Source organism: Orcinus orca, chromosome 18, assembly GCF_937001465.1.
Source record: "Orcinus orca chromosome 18, mOrcOrc1.1, whole genome shotgun sequence".
Taxonomy (NCBI): Eukaryota; Metazoa; Chordata; class Mammalia; order Artiodactyla; family Delphinidae; genus Orcinus; species Orcinus orca.
In genome coordinates this window covers 11,294,117-11,312,097 of record NC_064576.1, presented here as the reverse complement: position 1 = coordinate 11,312,097, position 17,981 = coordinate 11,294,117, and the positions used below count along the sequence as shown (strand labels likewise).

General features: G+C 44.5%; 1 protein-coding gene across 22 annotated transcripts in view; it reads right to left on the bottom strand.

Moving 5' to 3' along the window:
• DOCK9 (dedicator of cytokinesis 9) overlaps positions 1-17,981 on the bottom strand; it is a 352,709-nt gene that overhangs the window by 277,498 nt on the left and 57,230 nt on the right. For 13 of the 22 annotated variants that reach the window (XR_007473128.1, XR_007473129.1, XM_049701151.1 and 10 more), the window contains exon 1: positions 5,131-5,600. The exons of 1 other annotated variant lie outside the window; for it this stretch is intronic. Coding sequence is in view for 16 of the 21 variants with exons in the window: in XM_049701151.1 (XP_049557108.1) it covers positions 5,131-5,259 (129 nt within the window). In the remaining 5 variants the exon portion in view is untranslated. Of the gene's footprint in view, positions 1-5,130; positions 6,626-17,981 lie in introns of those variants that run through there. 8 more of the 22 variants (XR_004485275.2, XR_004485276.2, XM_033435182.2 and 5 more) reach the window with 4 other exon arrangements.

Below are 17,981 nucleotides of genomic sequence, written 5' to 3'. Positions count from 1 at the left end.
GCTCCTGTGTACTGCTATCTTTTTGTTGAACAGTGACCTGTCCACCTGTTTAGACCATAAGCCCTTCAGGGCAAGGGCTCCAACACAGCAGCAGGTCCTCAGCACCCAGCAAAAAGTCCTAGCACAGAGCAGGCCCTCATCAAATGTGGATGAAGATTTCACAATTCCCTTCTTCCCTTTTCAAATTCAAGGCATTACTAATGTCCTCCTGTCTCCCAATATTCAAATGGATCAGAAACCAAAGAAATAGAACCTATTGTTGATTATCTAGTTGGAGATGGGCCTCCACCCTGCTTCCTGTATTCTGGGACATTTCTGTTGTTAGGACTCTACCAGAGGGTGGAGAAAGACAGTGAGGTGAAGCTCAGGCCAGTTCAGTTACCGATTTCCTATCCTATCTGATTTAAAATTACAGCCAAAATGAGGTTTTACGTTACCTGAGGATTTCAAAGAACACCACCCCTCGGGTCTCAGGTTACCTCAGATCATACTGGAATCTCGTGTTGACTGAACTGGGAGGGCGAGAAGGGCCTCAAGCGTGCACTCCGGGAGATTATCATCCCACACCTCTGTCCATCATCCTCCAGTTACACAAAGGAAAATTTAGTGACGGCCTGACTTGGTTTCATTTCGTTTCACACTGCAGGCTCTCCGATGGCTGTGCAATGGTGTCACCAGCAGGGGCTTGATGTCAAAGGAGAGCCTGAAGCTGAGCACGCTGAGATAAGATCGGCAAGGAAGCCGGCAGCCAGATGACTTGGGCATCAATACCCAAGCGCAGTCAAGCCAGCAAACCCATGCAAAGCGCCCTGTCCCAATATTTACACAAACCTTTCAGAAAAAGAAGATTTTTAGGCCTTGGGTGGTATACTCCGTTAGATCTAGGTCATTATGATGCTATCTTTAATGCATCTGAAAGGCCCAGTCGCAACTCAACCCTGATCAGGGAACTATTTCTAGTTTTTCTCCTGAGTTTGCATATTATTTTGAATGTGCTGCCCTCCTGACTATTCTCAATCACGGGCAGCTAATTCTGGAGTTGTGAGGATTCTTCTTTCATTACCCAAAATCATAAATTACATTTCCTACAGTTAAGAATACTACTGGGGCTTCCCTGGTGGCGCAGTGGTTGAGAATCTGCCTGCTAATGCGGGGACACGGGTTCGAGCCCTGGTCTGGGAGGATCCCACATGCCACGGAGCAACTAGGCCTAGGCCCGTGAGCCACAGCTACCGAGCGTGCACGTCTGGAGCCTGTGCTCCGCAACGGGGGGCCGCGACTGTGAGAGGCCCGCGCACCGCGATGAAGAGTGGCCCCCGCTCGCCGCAACTGGAGAAAGCCCTCGCACAGAAACGAAGACCCAACACAGCCAAAAATAAATAAATAAATTTAAATTAAAAAAAAAAAGTGCTCCAATAGCCTAAAGGAGTTATTAAAAAAAAAAAAGAATACTACTAATAGTACCTCTGCTACTCTTGTAAAAGCATCTTAGAATCGAATCCTGTTGGTAAGGAAACGGACTCTAGAACAATCTAGTACAGCTCCTCATTTAACAGGAGTCCTGAGGTTCAGAGAAGTTAAGCGACAGCCCAGGGTGACTTAAGTAGCTGGCAGAATATCAGCTGGGCACCATCTAAGAGCTTTACCTCTATTGCTCATTTAATCCTCCCAACAACCATATAAAGTAAGTATGATTACTATCTCTACTCTACAGATGAGGAAACCGAGGCACACCAAGGCTAAGTTATATGCCTAAGACTGCACAGCTGGTAAGGGGCAGAGCTGGAATTACAACCCAGGTGCTTCAGAGCCCACGCTCTGCACTACTAAAGCTCTAGGATTAAAACCCAGGACTCCTGACCCCAGGGAAGGTTCACTCCGTCATTAATAATTCTAAGACTCATGAAAGAGTAAACCACATTTGAAAAAGCCAGCAAAACTTGTTAGGATCCTGATTAGAACAAACTACCATTAAAAGATGTTTCTTAGGCAATCTGGGAAATCTGAATAGTATGTCAACAGATTATTGCAAACTTTAACATAATGGCACTGTAGTAAGAAAACATCCCTATTTTTAATAATACACACTGGGTACTATATAGGGGTGAAATGATGGGTGGTGTGGCACTCACAATCACACAAAAAAACGAGGGGGAAAAGGGGACAGTTGAAGCAAGTTTAGCAAAATCTTGATAATTACTGAATCTGGGTGATGGATTATGAAGGTTCATGATGCTATTCTCTCTGCTTTTTTGTATTTTTTTTCAAGGTTTTCAAACAAATTAATACACTATCATTTTTTATAAATTTATTTATTTATTTTTGGCTGCGCTGGGTCTTCATTGCTGCGCGCAGGCTTTCTCTGGTTGCTGCGAGCAGGGGCTACTCTTCATTGCGGTGCGCAGGCTTCTCATTGTGGTGGCTTCTCTTGTTGCGGAGCACAGGCTCTAGGCGTATGGGCTTCATTAGTTGTGGCATGCAGGCTTAGTAGTTGTGGCTCGCAGGCTCTAGAGCGCAGGCTCAGTAGTTGTGGCACACGGGCTTAGTTGCTCCGTGGCATGTGGGATCTTCCCAGACCAGGGCTCGAACCCACGTCCACTGCATTGGCATGCAGATTCTTAACCACTGCGCCACCAGGGAAGCCCTACACTATCATTTTTAAAGGCCCACACACCTGAGCTTATGAAAAATGAACCTAACAAAAAATTTATGAGTACACCTTACTTCTACACTTTAAAGCTTGTTTTTTAAATGGCAGCCTTTATTACCCACTGAACTATTTAATTCTGTTGTTTCTGATCTCACTAAAAGCCACTCATCAATACTAGAAACATGAGAAGAGCTAGTTAAAGCCATACCCTGTTCGTTTTTCTTTTAGTCCATCTACAGAATTGCTACGTTAGTCAGCTAGTTAAGAGATATTTACTGTGTGTTTACTATGCTGTAGGCATTGTATTAGCGCTGACCCAAGCTGTCAAAAACAGAGCAGAGTACTACTTCCATCCAAGCACGGATCGGTGGACCATGGGATTCCAAACCCTGGCCTGGCTGCTGCTCTGCCTTCTGCAAGGATCAGAGGTAGCTTCTTAGATGCTCCTAGAACAAAGCCGAGAGAGGTGCACCTGCTGTGGCTTCCTGGCAGACACTGGGGAGCAGCAAGAAAAAGCAGGCGGTGGCAGAGTACCTGGCAGGAGGTGAGGGGGGTGAGGTTGATGGGTAGTTTTTATATCTGTAAGCTATTGCAAATTCCTCCATCTGCAATGCAGAATCACTGCAGTGTATTTCCCATTCAGCGGGGGAGCCTTTCAAAGGCCCAAGGAGGCCCACCTACTTTCCAGCATTTTGTGTTTGCTTCATCACAAGTTTCATCAGACAATGATCACAGACAGACAACACTAAGGGTTGAGACACCAGCCAAACGTCTGGCTGTTCATGCTTAAGGGTGAATAGGGAAAATAGATGTACTATTAAAGTGTCATGAGGTAGAGCACAGCAGCATGTCACACATGGGAATGGACACTACTAGGTCACTATCAGTAGGCCAGCCTCCAACAGGAAGGGCTGTTGAATTCAAGGACTGTTGCATGTGAGTAATGAGCAGTGTTGTGCTCAATCTAATGGCTTATCAAACTAGTACCTCCTTTTCAGTCCGGGTCTGTCCGCACTTTGGAAATCATGATTTTATTTACTCTTCTTTTGCCTCAAATCTCTAACGAGGACAGTGCCCCCAGTTAAAAGAACTAAGTTTCCTTCCAGAACAAAAAAAAAGCCACAGATGTCTGCGGGCTTTCTCCTTAACATACACACATTGGCAAAAGTCAGGAAGATACAGGATATACTACTGAGGCCAAAGCAACTGAAGTTATGGAAGAGATCCCAGGTTTTGGTCCACTCTCAACTCCTGCTCTACTCCTTACCGTCAAATGATCAACTTCAGTAAAAAGAGAAAAATAAAATCCCTTATTACTGAACCAACTGGAGTTTGAAGAATCTAGAGGGAGCTGTCAGAGCAATTGTGAGAAAAATCAAACTGAACAGACTAGCTATGGAAATCAGTGAAGCTTCGTCTCCAATCTCCACAACCATCATTCATGTCATTCCGTGTCTGACCAGAAAGGGAATCTATCTGCCACCGAAGAGATGAGCCAGGCCCTGTGTTAAGGGACCCAGCACTCCACCCCAACAATAACCCACACACAGCCCCACAAAGCCCAGAGAATCACTTCCAAGGCCCTTCTTCTTGGATCGTTCCAACAAACACAAGTCACCCACCCACAAACAAGCCCCTTTCAAGAAAACAAATGGCAGCGCCAATGCAAGGAGCTGCTAAAAGTTTCCAGCTACCCAGGAGAGCACGCTGCTGCTCTTCCGCACCTTCCAAGTGATGGGGTATACTGCGTTTCCAAGTACAGCAGGACCAGCCCTGGCAGTGGAAAAGTTGATTTAAAACTTCATCTTCCTCACACCCAGAGGCCTATTCTCAAAAGATTTTCTGCTACGACCAGATTAATCACCGGTCTGCTTGCTCCAAATCCCCAAACTTCGTAGTAATTTGCACCCAAGCTGAAGTCACGGGGGATTCCTATCAAGACCCTTAACCCTTGATAAGAGGCGGCCAGGGGGAGGGAGTGGAGGAGAGAATACAGAACCCCTTCCCTTCTGGAGCTCAGCCCACCCAAAGGGTCCGCAGGGCCATATCCCACCCTGGGCTGCGGACTGGAAAAGGAAGCTGCCACCTCCACTCCCCTGCGCCCCTCCAGGCCACAGGTGCCAAGCCCCTCCAGAATAAGGGAGGAGAAGGGGGATGTGAGAGGGAGGGAGGGGGAAAGGAGAAAGTAATTTCTCAGTCGGCAGAGGGACGTAAAGTTGGGGGGGAGGGGGTAGGAGGGAGATGGCGACCTCACTCCCAGGGAATTTCCCCGGAGGGAAGGAGCAGCAGTGGGGAGAGGACCCCCTAGACGCAGGGTGGGGGTCTGGGAGCTGCTGCCCCTCCTTCACCACCTCTTAATCCTACAGACCCAGTAGGGTCGGCGGCTCCGCCTCCGCCCCGCCGACTTAGAGGAGCGTGAAGGAGGTGGCCGCCCGCCCTCCTGCCCGCCTCCCTCCCTCCCTCCGTGGTCCCGCACTCACCAGGAGCACCGAGCCGCGCACCACCTCCGACACGCTCTGCCGCAGCTCGGCCGCCGTGCCCGGCTTACTCAACGCCCGGGTGAACTTCCGAGTCTCCGCCGAGGAGGGGAGCAGCGGCGGCTGCGACATCCTCGCCACCAGCGCCGCCGCCGAGCCTGCTCCGGCAGTCCGGCCGGGCCGCGCCGCCGCCAGGTGCGCCCTCGGCGCTCGGCCCGGCCCGCCCTCGGCCCCCGGCGCCGCCGCCTGCTCCCCACGCCGCTCGCCGCGCGTCCGGGCGGCGCAGCCCGAGCCACGCCCTCCGCTCGGTGTCACGCCCCGAGCCACCCCCCTAGGCTCCCGCGGTCCCCCGCGCTCCGAGCGGCGCCGGGGCTCGCTAGGGGCAACCGTGCTTGTGGCCGCGACGGCTGCTCCCCCATGCCACCAGCCTCCCTCGGCGCCCGCTCGCCGGGCCGCCTCCTCGGGGCGGGGTGTCCGGCGCGGCGCGGGGCGGGGCGGGCGGAGGAGGGGCCAGCGCGGCAGGACAGCGGGCCCTGCAGGTCGGGCGGCTGGTGCCTTACGGCGCGGGAGGCGGGCAGCGGGAGGCTGGCAGCGCGCTGCCCCGGACGCCTGGCGGGGCAGGTAGGGACCCCGGGGGTCGCCTCCTCCCTGGTCCGACTGCTCCCCAGGCCGCACGTCCGAAAACCCGAGGCGAGGGCCGCGCAAGCCGCCGGGAGGGCGCGCGACCCGGCGCCCTCCCGGGTCGACAAGTCCTCGGAGCCGGTGCCTATACACTGGGACCGTGGATTCCTTGCCTGAGGAGCCCCAACATCTTGGGGACTCCGCGGTCACCGGCAGGGTCGGGGTTCGGTGGCACCACGCCCACGCCCCCTGGGGCTGCTGAAGGGACGGAGGTTTCAGGAAGGTGGCACTCGAAGAGCACAGAGCCATTCGGAAGCCCGGGCCATGGAGAGCGGGACGGAGCGCCCCTGCCCGGGACCCGGCGTGGAGCACCGCGCGCACTCGTGGCGGCGCTTCTCCGCCTCAAAGCACTATTCCGCCCCCAGAGGCGTCGCGCGAACGGTGGAAGCCTCTGGAGCCGAAGGGAGGGTCCGGGATGAGTCACGCAGACCCTGGCCCGCAAGGACGAGCTGCTGAGTCACCATCAAAACTTCTGAGCCTGGCCCAGCTCCTCTGTAAACTGAGGACAATAACCTGCAAGGGGCTGAGGGGACACGACGTGCCCATCTGCCGCGCTTCCGCGGCCGGGCGGGACCGCTGGGCGCGAAGCCCGGGAAACCCAGAAGCGCCGGCCTGCGGGCCCAACATGACCCGGGAGCTGGCGGCTGCTAGCGACAGCCACGACTCTGAGGAACTTCTTCCTCACACCGCCTTTCCGCCTTCCCCATCCCTAACGGGCCCCACCTCTCCTTTTCTCCTCTTTTCTGAGGAAACTCGGGGCAGCCTAACTCTGACCTCGCCGCGGAGAGGGCGCGCGAAGAGAGAGGAATTTGCGTAGCGCCCGTGGCGCATGCTCCGTGGTTTGGGCGGGGAGACTGCCTTAAGGGTGGGTCTGCTGATTGGTCGGTGTGCACAGGCCACGCCCACCGCCTGCTGATAGACAGCTCCTTACCTGCGCGCGCGGGGGCACTGTGGACCCCGCCTTCAGGGGAATCTCCCGTGCCTGTGCTACCTAAGTGCACTGAGGCCTCCTAGCAGACGTCAGCTCCGAAGGAGGCCGCCCGTGGCGTCCCACTCTGCCAGAAAGTCAAATACCGGAATCTGAAAGTGGGAAAACTACCAATCTAGTGTAGAAAGCAAAACACCACCGTTCAGGACTTAATGGGCAGGTCTGGCCCATAATAAGCCTGGAGTTTAGGCATGCAGTCAGTACTCAATAAATGCTTGCTGGATTGGATTGTTTTCCCAGTGCTCTGGGGTGCAGGATGTAGCACTAAGTGAGCCTGACAGGCTGGAAGATAAACAAAACAATCATGTGTGATTATAAAAACAATTACTAACCGATTTCCTTTACTGTGAAATGAGGGAGTGGCCTAGATGTGAACCAGGCTGCTTCTGTTCCAGGAGTAGGGCTGGGTGACCCCAACAGGCAGAAGGCGCTGCTTTCATGGGGAGCTTGTGCTGCTTGATATGACCATGCCCATCTCATATATACACCTCTGGGCTCCATGGGATATGTCAGTTCGGTTCTTACCCGAACTGTTAGGTGCTAGTCTGAGAATCCTAAATTTTTAACCTTTGAGCTTCTGACTCCTGAAGAAGTTCCAGATAGCATAAATCTTTACCCCACTGTGTTACCTTGACTCTCTAAACCACATCTACTTCCATAGACTGCAAATAGATTATTTTTTTATTATTAAAAACAACAGAAGCACACAATGTGGGGGTGTTTTTCCTTCATTTCCTTTTTTTGCTTTGTTTTGTTTAAGAAATATACGAACACAGAAAAGAGCACGTATATCTGGAAAGTGAAGAGTTTACCCATTTCTACTACTCCTAAATTCTGTGCTTGCTTACTGACTCATTATATTCTAGAATTGGCAGATTTTCATTTAGGAAGCAGGGGATGATGCGTGGTGCTGACAGTAGTCACTGACAATGCCTAAACAAGGACAAGTTCTGACAGAGAAGGAGGTATGGAAATGAGAACTAAGCCCAGGAAGACTGATTTTCCCAGCAACTCAGAGCAGAGCCTCTTCTTCCCGGTGGAGTTAACAAATGGGACATTTCTTAGGTTTAACGTTGAGCAGAAATTTGGTCCTTACACTTTTGGGTTGAATTGTGTCCCCCCAAAAGACATACTGAAGTTCTAACTTCAGTACCCATGAATGTGACCTTATTTGAAAATAGGGTCTTTGCAGATGTTACCAAGTTACAATGAGGTCATATTGGACCAGTATAACTGGTGTCCTTATAAGAAGAGAAGAGACAGACACAGAGAGAAGGCTCTGTGATGACAAAGGCAGAGACTGGAATGATGCATCTACAAGCTAAGGAACACCAAGGATTTCTGGCACCCACCAGAAGATGGATGAAACAGGAGTCTTCCTTTGAGCCTTTGGAGAGAGCATTGTCCTGCTGATGTCTTAATTTTGGATTTCTAGCCTCCAGAACTGTTAGAGAATAAATTTCTTGTTCTAAGAGACCCAGTTTGTGGTACAGCAGTCCTCAGAAAGTAATACACTTACCAAAGTCTGGTTTTTTGTTTTTGTTTTGTTTTTTTATCCCCGCCAGTGTGGACCTATAATTGTGAGTTCTTACTGCATCAACTCCTGGAGAGAGGCTGTCACACCTTTATAGAAGGAGGAGCATCAGCTCCAGGTGAGGATGCTGCATGGAATGGGGAGGATGGTGTTTAAAGTGTGGTGGAAGATAAACCCATCTACTATAGCTTGAGGGAGTAACCCCGTTTTTGTTTTACCAAAACTGTAGGAAGAAAGCTTTCCTTTTTGCCAAGGATGATACTAGTAGGTAGTGGAGATGAAATATAACTGCAGCCAGTTTTGAAAATTTGCATATAAATGACTGTACAACACCCAAATATTTATAATTCAAGCATTATCTATGTTTTAATGATAACCTCTTAACTGCATCATTTCCTTGTTAGGTTTGCTTTAGGATTTGTATGTGTCTTAATAATACCTAATTAGTTTAAAATCTCTTACAGGTGTATCCTGAAAGAGCACATCTGTTTTTAGCCTAAATAAAAAGTAACCTGTAAAGAGCAGTCAGTCCTGTGTTAGCATCCAGGGAAGGGCAAAGGGAGCTTTCATTCTTTATTTTTGCATTGATTGAATTTTTTTTAAATAAGCATCTTTTAGTTTTGTACTTCATTTTTTTTCCTATGAAAGCTGAACCCTTTATTTTATTTAAAAAAATATGTTGAATCCTTTTGTATACAAGGCCTTACTAGGCGTCAAATTTTATAACAATAAAATTCTGAAGTTTCTTACAACCTAATGGTGAAAAGATTTGGGGTTTTTTTATTTTCGTAAACTATACATAATGTGAAGTTTACTATTTTAACTATTTTTAAGCGTACAGCTCAGTGGCATTAAGTATATTCACATTGTTGTGTAACCATCACCACCATCCATCTCCAGGACTTTCTCATCATCCTAAACTGAAACTCTGTACCTATTCCTTCCCCCTGCCCTCAGTACCTGGCAACCACCATTCTGTTGTCTGTGTCTTTGAATCTGACTACTCTAAGTACCTCATATAAGTGGAATCATACAATATCTGTCCTTTTGTGTCTGGCTTATTTCACTTAGCATGTGTCAGAATTTTCTCCTTTTTTAAGGCTGAACAGTATTCCATTGTGTGTGTGTGTGTGTGTGTGTGTATCACTTGTTTTTTTTATCAGTTCATCCATCAATGGACACTTGGGTTGTTCCCACCTCTTGGCTATTGTAAATAATGCTGCTGTGTACATGGGTGTGCAAATATCTGTTCAGTCTCTGCTTTCAGTTGTTTTGAGTATATACGTAGAAGTGGAGTTGCTGGATCACATAATAATTTTATGTTTAATTTTTTTTAAGAACTATCATACTGTGCTTCATTGTCTAAATATTTCTCATAATGCTTGTTTTCTAAAAACACTGGTTGATTAATTTTAGAAAAACCAGCATTTTAAAATTCCACTAGGTAATATAAATAGAAGACATAGCCCTTCAAGGAAGAGCATCTGGGGGAAAGGTACGCAATTAATCTAACAAATCTAGTAAATTTACAGATACCACTTAGGGTTAATGGTACTGGAGGAATATAATCCCCTTTCACTTTTATCTTTTCAGGAGAGATTCCTAGTGGAGATGAAATATGAGGTCTTTAAGAGATCATTGAGACCAGGGCTTCTCAAACTTTAGTATGCATAAAAATCACCTGGGGATCTTGTTAAAGTGCAGATTCGGATTCAGAAGATCAGGTGTGTTACCCAAAGTCAACAGTCCTAACAAGCTCCCCACTGATGTCAAATTCCTTACCCAAGCAGATGCTGCGGATGCACAGATTTTGAGTAGCAAGCACTTAAACTTTCATTCCCAGCAGTTGGGCAAACTGCAGGCCCTTAAAAATTCTCCACTTTTAAATTTTAAGGGGAGGGGCTTCCCTGGTGGCGCAGTGGTTGAGAGTCTGCCTGCCAATGCAGGGGACATGGGTTCGTGCCCCGGTCCGGGGGGATCCCACGTGCCGCGGAGCGGCTGGGCTCGTGAGCCATGGCCGCTGAGCCTGCACGTCCGGACCCTGTGCTCCGCAACGGGAGAGGCCACAACAGTGAGGGGCCCGCGTACCGCTAAAAAAATAATAATAATAAATAAATAAATAAATAAATTTTAAGGGGAAAGACGACCAAACACCCAATAGGAAAATGGACAAAATTCGTGACCAAACAATTCACAGAAAAGACATAAAATGATCAGTAAACATATGAAAAGATGTTTGGCCTCATTTATAATAAAGTAAGTGCAAATTAAAACTACACGGATATACAATTTCTCATCAATCAGACTGGGAAAAATTACAAAGCATAACACTATTGGAAAGGCTGTGGAGAAACAGGCACTCACACACATGGCTGATAGAAGTACAAAGTGATATAACCATTATGGAGAGGAATTTGGCAATACCTAACGAAACTATATATGCATTTACCTTTTGAACCAGCAGTACCACTACTAGGAATTTACTCTGAAAATACACTGCAAATGATAATAAAATACTACACCCAAGGGTATTCATTGCAGCATTACTTGTAATAGTAAAATTTTGGAAAATGTCAATATTGGAGACTGGTAAAATATGGTGCATACACACAATGGGATATTATTCAACTGTAAAAATGAATGAGAAAGATGTCGATCAACATCTGTGATCTGTGTGTAATGTGAAATAATTTTCAGGATATATTGTTTAAATAAAACAAAAAGACTAAAGTATGCTGCCTTTGTGTAAGAAATAAGGGAAAATAAGAAAATATACTAGTATCTACCTGCTTGTTCAAAAACAAACATAAGAAGGATAAAACAGAGATTTGTAAGTTTGGTTACCTTCAAGGGGTCAGTGGGAATAAGGTAGGAAGGAAAGAAGAAATGGGGAAACATGGAGTCAGGGACACTTCTCTGAATATACTTTTTTGTACAATTCTGACTTTTTATGTTAATGTTTCACATATTTTTTTAAATCTCGACAAAGAGAAAAGAAATAAAATCAACAAGAATGGAGAAAAACCCTAAAATGGAATACAAACAGAAACCAATGGACAGAACTCTATTTCAAATGAATAATATAACCACACTGAAGGGGGGAAATAAAATGAACTAAACCCAGTACCCTTTGAACACAGTGTTTGGAATATATACCATTAGGTTAAAGACAAAAAGAACTCTTAAAAAAAAAAAGTGAGATGTGAACAAGTAGGCTTTTTTTTTTTTAAGATGTATCAGTCAGCAATTCTGAGATGACTTTCTGTGTATTCCAGCATTGAACAAATAAGTAATATATTCTTGATAATGAAAACCAGGTTTTTCACTGTCAGAGAAGGGAATTACAAATATATAAAGGAGGGTTTTAGAATAAACCCTGTGGTATTGGGTTGGATTTGGAGGTATAGTGTGAACTCATGGGTTTTAATACAGATAGATTAGATAGATGATTGATAAGTAGATGAGAGTAGATAGATACACACATGAGAGTGGGGTGCTACTGGTTCATATTGGCTCCAGATAATCTGCTCGATTGTATTGCCTTTGCTCCTTTGTCAAAGATCAGCTGACTATAATTATGGGAGTCAATTTCTGGTCTCTCTATTCTGTTCCACTGATCTCTTTGTTCTTTTGCCAATACCACACTGTCCTGATTACTACAGTCTAGTATTCAGAATATATACTTTTTAAAAAAAAACACTTATAGGGCTTCCCTGGTGGCACAGTGGTTAAGAATCCGCCTGCCAATGCAAGGGACACGGGTTTGAGCCCTGGTCTGGGAAGATTCCACATGCCGTGGAGCAACTAAGCCCGTGCACCACAACTACTGAGCCTGCACTCTAGAGCCCGCGAGCCACAACTACTGAAGCCCACGCACCTAGAGCCGCAACTAGAGAAAGCCCACGCACAGAAACGAAGACCTAACACAGCCAAAAATAAATAAATAAATAAATTTTTTTAAAGAAACACTTATAGGTAATTTCCTGGCAGTCAGTGGTTAGAACTTGGCGCTTTCACTGCGGTTGCCTGGGGTTCAATCCCTGGTCAGGGAACTAAGATCCCGCAAGCCAAGCTGTGTGGCATGGCCAAAAATAAATAAATAAATTTTAAAATAAATAAAAGTTTTTAAAAATTTAAAAAACACATCTCAACAATGAAAAGACAACCTAATTTAAAAATGGACAAATGATCAGAATAGACACTTCTTCAAAGATATACAAATGGTCAATAAGCATATGAAAAGATGTTCAGCATCATTAGTCACTAGGAAATTGCAAATCAAAACCACAGGGAGGTACCACTTCACATCCACTAGGATGACTACAGTCAAAAATACAATAGGGCTTCCCTGGTGGCGCAGTGGTTGAGTCCGCCTGCTGATGCAGGGGACATGGGTTCGTGCCCCAGTCTGGGAGGATCCCACATGCCTCGGAGCAGCTGGGCCCGTGGGTCATGGCCGCTGGGCCTGCGCGTCCCGAGCCTGTGCTCCGCAACGGGAGGGGCCGCGGCAGTGAGAGGCCCGCGTACCGCAAAAAAAAAAAAAAAATACAGACAATAACAAATGTCGACAGGATGTGGAGAAATTAGGATCCTCATATATTACTGATAGAATTACAAAACTTTTAAAAAGTTTGGCACTTCCTCTAGAAGTTAAACACAGAATTACCGTATGACCCAGGAATTCCACTCCTAGGTATATACCAAAAAGAGTTAAAAACATATATCCACATAAAAACTCATACATAAACGTTTATAGCAGCATTATTCATGATAGCCAAAAAGTGGAAACAACCCAAATGTCCCTCAATTGATGAATGGATAAACAAAATGTGGTATATCCACATGATGGAATATTATTTAGCTATAAAAAGGGAGGTAGAGCTGATTTATGCCACAACAGCTATGAACCTTAAAAACATTATGCTAAGTGAAAGCAGCCAACACAAAAGGTCAAATATTGCATGATCCTATTTATATGAAATGTCCAGAATAAGGACTTGTGGTTGCCAGAAGCTGGGGGGAAGGGAACATGAGGAAGTAACTGGAAGTAACTGCTGTTGGGCATGGGGTTTCTTATTGGTACAAAAAAAAATGTTCTGGAATTAGATAGTGGTGATGGTTGCACAACTTTGTGAATATACTAAAACCACTGAATGGTACACTTTAAAGGGTGAATATTATGGTATGTGAATTACATTTCAATACAAGAAAAAGAGGATTTATTTTGGGCAAGAAGAAATTTACTCCAAATGAGAGATCTGAGATAGAAGAAAGGATGGTGAACAAATAAACTAATAAACACGTGAGCATATCTAAATAAATACTATATCAGAAAAAAATAGTGATGCCTAATTTGTGGAGCTTAAATCAACCTCAAATATCAAACAACTATATATAAAGCAGGATGGCATTTGACAGGATGGTATGTGCAGGTTCTTATATTGTTCATGAGGAAAATACTGATTAGTTTTAGAATTTGTTAAATGTAACTGTCTAGGATGTTCATAGTATATAAATAGAGTGTTTCTCTTCCAAACTAGTAAAGTGAAAAAGTAAAAATGCAAAAAAAGATTCAGTAGAAAAGGAAGTAAGAAAAGAGAGGGGATGAAAATATAGGAAAAGTGCAACAAATGGAAAAAATAAAATAAGCTGGTAAAAAGAAATCCCAATATATTAGTAACAACAATAATTATAAATGGACTTATACTCCCAGTAAAAGACCAAGATTGACAACATGAATTAAGAAGCAAAAACCATATATATGCTGTTTATAAGAGATACACCTAAATCAGAAAGAAAAAGAAAGGTGGCATATAGAAGGATAAAAAAAAATTATACTAGGCAAATACTAACCAAAATAAAGTTTAGCATAGCTATATTATGATCAAAGTAAAGAGATTTAGGGCAAAAATCATTACAGAGTTAAAGAGATTTACTAAAGAATAACAAAGAGAAAAGTTCAAAACTTCAATTCCCCAGGAGGATATAACAATTCTAAACTTGTATGCACCTAACAGTATCTGCCTCAAAATATATAAAGACATGGGCCATTCAGGACTTTTCATAAAAATAATATTTCCCCAAAATTATTGAATATCTTTTTTTCCTGAGGCTTCACATTCAGATTATACTTTAAAACTCTCTAGATAAGAGTCAAGTGTTAACAAAGTTGAAAAATATTCTAAACTCTATTTCTTAAAAAGATTATGAAATGTCTCAATATACTCTGAAATAGGATGTCAACAAAATGGAACTTTTTAAGCCATAAAAGAACACTTAAAAGGATATCATTCAATACCCTTTCAAATATGAAATCATTATGTAATATCCAGTTGTCTCCTACATTTCTTATAATCATTAGTACTTATAATTGAACTGTAATAGACTATAGCATAGAGCATCATTTCAGGTTTGAACTATCCTTTTTATAGTAAATAGTTACTTTGCTACAAGACTAATAATAAAGTAGGAGGAGAATATTAAATTAAATTAGCTGGAAAATAAGACATCAGTTTTTAAATTAGCATTTGTTATCAGCCATATTCATTCTATCCACCTTTTTTTAAAGGGCAGCACCAACAGTTTGCCACCATTTTTCTAGGAAAAGGAATACAAATTGCATTTTTTTAATGTTGCAGAGATCCTTTCAAGGGGTGAATATAGGGACTTCCCTGGTGGTGCAATGGTTAAGAATCCGCCTGCCAATGCAGGGGACACGGGTTTGAGCCCGGGAAGATCCCACATGCCGCGGAGCAACGAAGCCCGTGCGCCACAACTACTGAGCCTGCGCTCTAGAGCCCGTGTGCCACAGCTACTGAGCCGGCGTGCCGTAACTACTGAAGCCTGTGCACCCAGAGCCCGTGCTCTGCAACAAGAGAAGCCACTGCAATGAGAAGCCTGCACACCACAACGAAGAGTAGCCCCCGCTCGATGCAACTAAAGAAAGCCAGCGTGCAGCAACGAAGACCCAACGCAGCCAGAAATAAATAAATAAATTTTTAAAAAATAAATAATGATAAAATTTTTCAAGAAATTGTTGTCAGAGCTGTTTACTACGCACCCAGAGAGGGTTCAGATTGCGAGATGAAACTCCCTACCTCAAGGCTAAGGAGATATTCTCGTCACCAAGTTCTCTCTCTTTTTGAATTAGCCTCAGATTTTCCCTCCCTTTTAACTGCTCATCACCAGAAGTTTTTTTTTGTTGTTTTTTGTTGTTGTTTTTTTTTGTTGTTTTTTTTTTGTGGTACGCGGGCCTCTCACTGCTGTGGCCTCTCCCGCTGCGGAGCAGAGGCTCCGGATGCGCAGGCCCAGCGGCTATGGCCCACGGGCCCAGCCGCTCCGCGCCATGCGGGATCCTCCCGGACCGGGGCACGAACCCGCGTCCCCTGCATCGGCAGGCGGACTCCCAACCACCGCGCCACCAGGGAAGCCCCATCACCAGTAGTTTTGCTCTAATTTGTGAACACCATTCATAAACTACAAAGGTTGACTGACACCAAAAAGGCAAATGATGTTTGTTCATCTCATTTTTCATTTTGTAACGTGCAGTTCAGAATTTTGTTAATATTCTTTGTGGCAGTTTGTATTACAAAGTCTAAGCTTGTCATGTCATCATTTAATAAAAGAGAGCTGGCAACTGATGTAGAGTGAAAATTGTCTAATATCACTGAATCTCAACAACCTGTTATTATTTCTATACTAGATGTAATCAAATAATGATCATATATAATCACAGTGAACACATAATCATAATTGTTTGGTTTAAAAGTGCTGTTGTTGAAACGATTCTGACTTTATCAAATGAATTCCCACAATATTCCTGCAAGGTAAGTGAGTTAAAGTTCATGTCACAGATGAGCTATAGAAACACAAATAGAGATGTACTCCTAGATAACTTATCTCTCCAAACATGCTCAAATGGGTCTTGTGTATCAAGAATATATCTGAGGAAGTAACAAGATCTTTCTCCTCAATTATTTCCATTGTAGGTAAGGCTTCTCAATGAGCCAATAAAGCAGAAATTAGGCAGGAATTCTGCATGATTTTAAAATGTCTACCTGGTTAAAACTGACTAGCTGAAATATGACCTAAAAGCCAGTTTCCTTTGGAAAAGATTTATTTAGCAAAATTTACACAATTTTTCTAGGAAATATAGTAATAAGAATACAAACACAGAGTTTAAACAGATGGGGGATACAGTTGACAATGAAAGAAATGAGAATCGGGGGTAAAAATTGAGCTTAGAAAAGGGTTATGCTTCTTAAAAGTATAAAATTTCTCATAGCAGAAAAATGTTGATCTCTAAATGCCTTTTTCCAGGCTTAGGCTCCAGAAGAATGTGGGCCAGGATGAATGGCAGAGGAACAGGGCCAAAGAGAATCTGTGGTTAGCACAAAGAGGACTGGCGTGGCCTCCCCTACATTGTTCCTGGTAGAAACCTTAAGGCAGAATCCCTTTCCACTTGGGAAAAAGGTCCAGTGTCTAAAAGGGCAATGATTCTGTTGAGGACTGGCTATGTAATTTGCCATAATCTACATGATCTGTTCAGGACAGCCTACATAATTTTCAGAGCCCCGTGGAAAATGAAAATGTGGGGCTTCTTATTCGAGAAGAATTTTAAGAGCTCAAAGGCCCTTCTAAGTAAGCTCAGTCCTGGAGGCCCCCTTCACCATCAGCCATTAACGCTTTATATGATCCCAAGGTGGTAGGGAGGTGCTCAGGGTTACAAGGTAATGGCTATTTATCAAACAGTTTTCAGTGTTTTAGCAACAGGTCCTGTAGTACCAGCTGTATCAGCTTTAACATCAACCAGACATAGAAAGAGCATCACCATTGAGTATAATGGGAATGTTACAGACCTACCTTAAAGTTTTCAACAGATTGTAGAATAAACAAGTAAGCAGAACACATCCTCTTGACTAACGGGGTAGAAATGTATGTATATACAGTAAACTCTAAAACAAGTAAATGATAAACCCCAAAAGATGTGATCTATGATCACTCAAAAGCAAATCTGAATAAACTGATACCAAGGACTTCAAGAGAAAGAAAAGGCGAAACCAATACGATACAGAAGTACTGGGCAGCAGCACTCAAAGGCTAAGCTGTGTTCTAACCATGACCATGGACATGGCCATGAAGGGGAGAACAGTGTAAAAGCTTACCCAGCAAAACCAATCCCAGCCATGACTTAAAAATACATTAAGGGGCTTCCCTGGTGGCGCAATGGTTGAGAGTCCACCTGCCGATGCAGGGGACACGGGTTTGTGCCCCGGTCCGGGAAGATCCCATATGCCGCGGAGCGGCTCGGCCCGTGAGCCATGGCCGCTGAGCCTGCACGTCCGGAGCCTGTGCTCCACAACGGGAGAGGCCACAACAGTGAGAGGCCCACGTACCGCAAAAAAAAAAAAAAAAAAAAAAAAAAAAAATATATATATATATATATATATATATATATAAAGGGCTTCACACCCATTCAAATAGCTATTATCCAAAAAACAGAAAATAAAAAGTATTGGCAAGGATGTGGAGAAACTGCACTCTTGGTGGAGTGTAGCAGCTGCTTCCACACTGTGGAAAACATTATGGTGTTTACCTGAAAATTAAAAAGAGAACTACCATATCCAGCAATTCCACACCTGGGCATATATC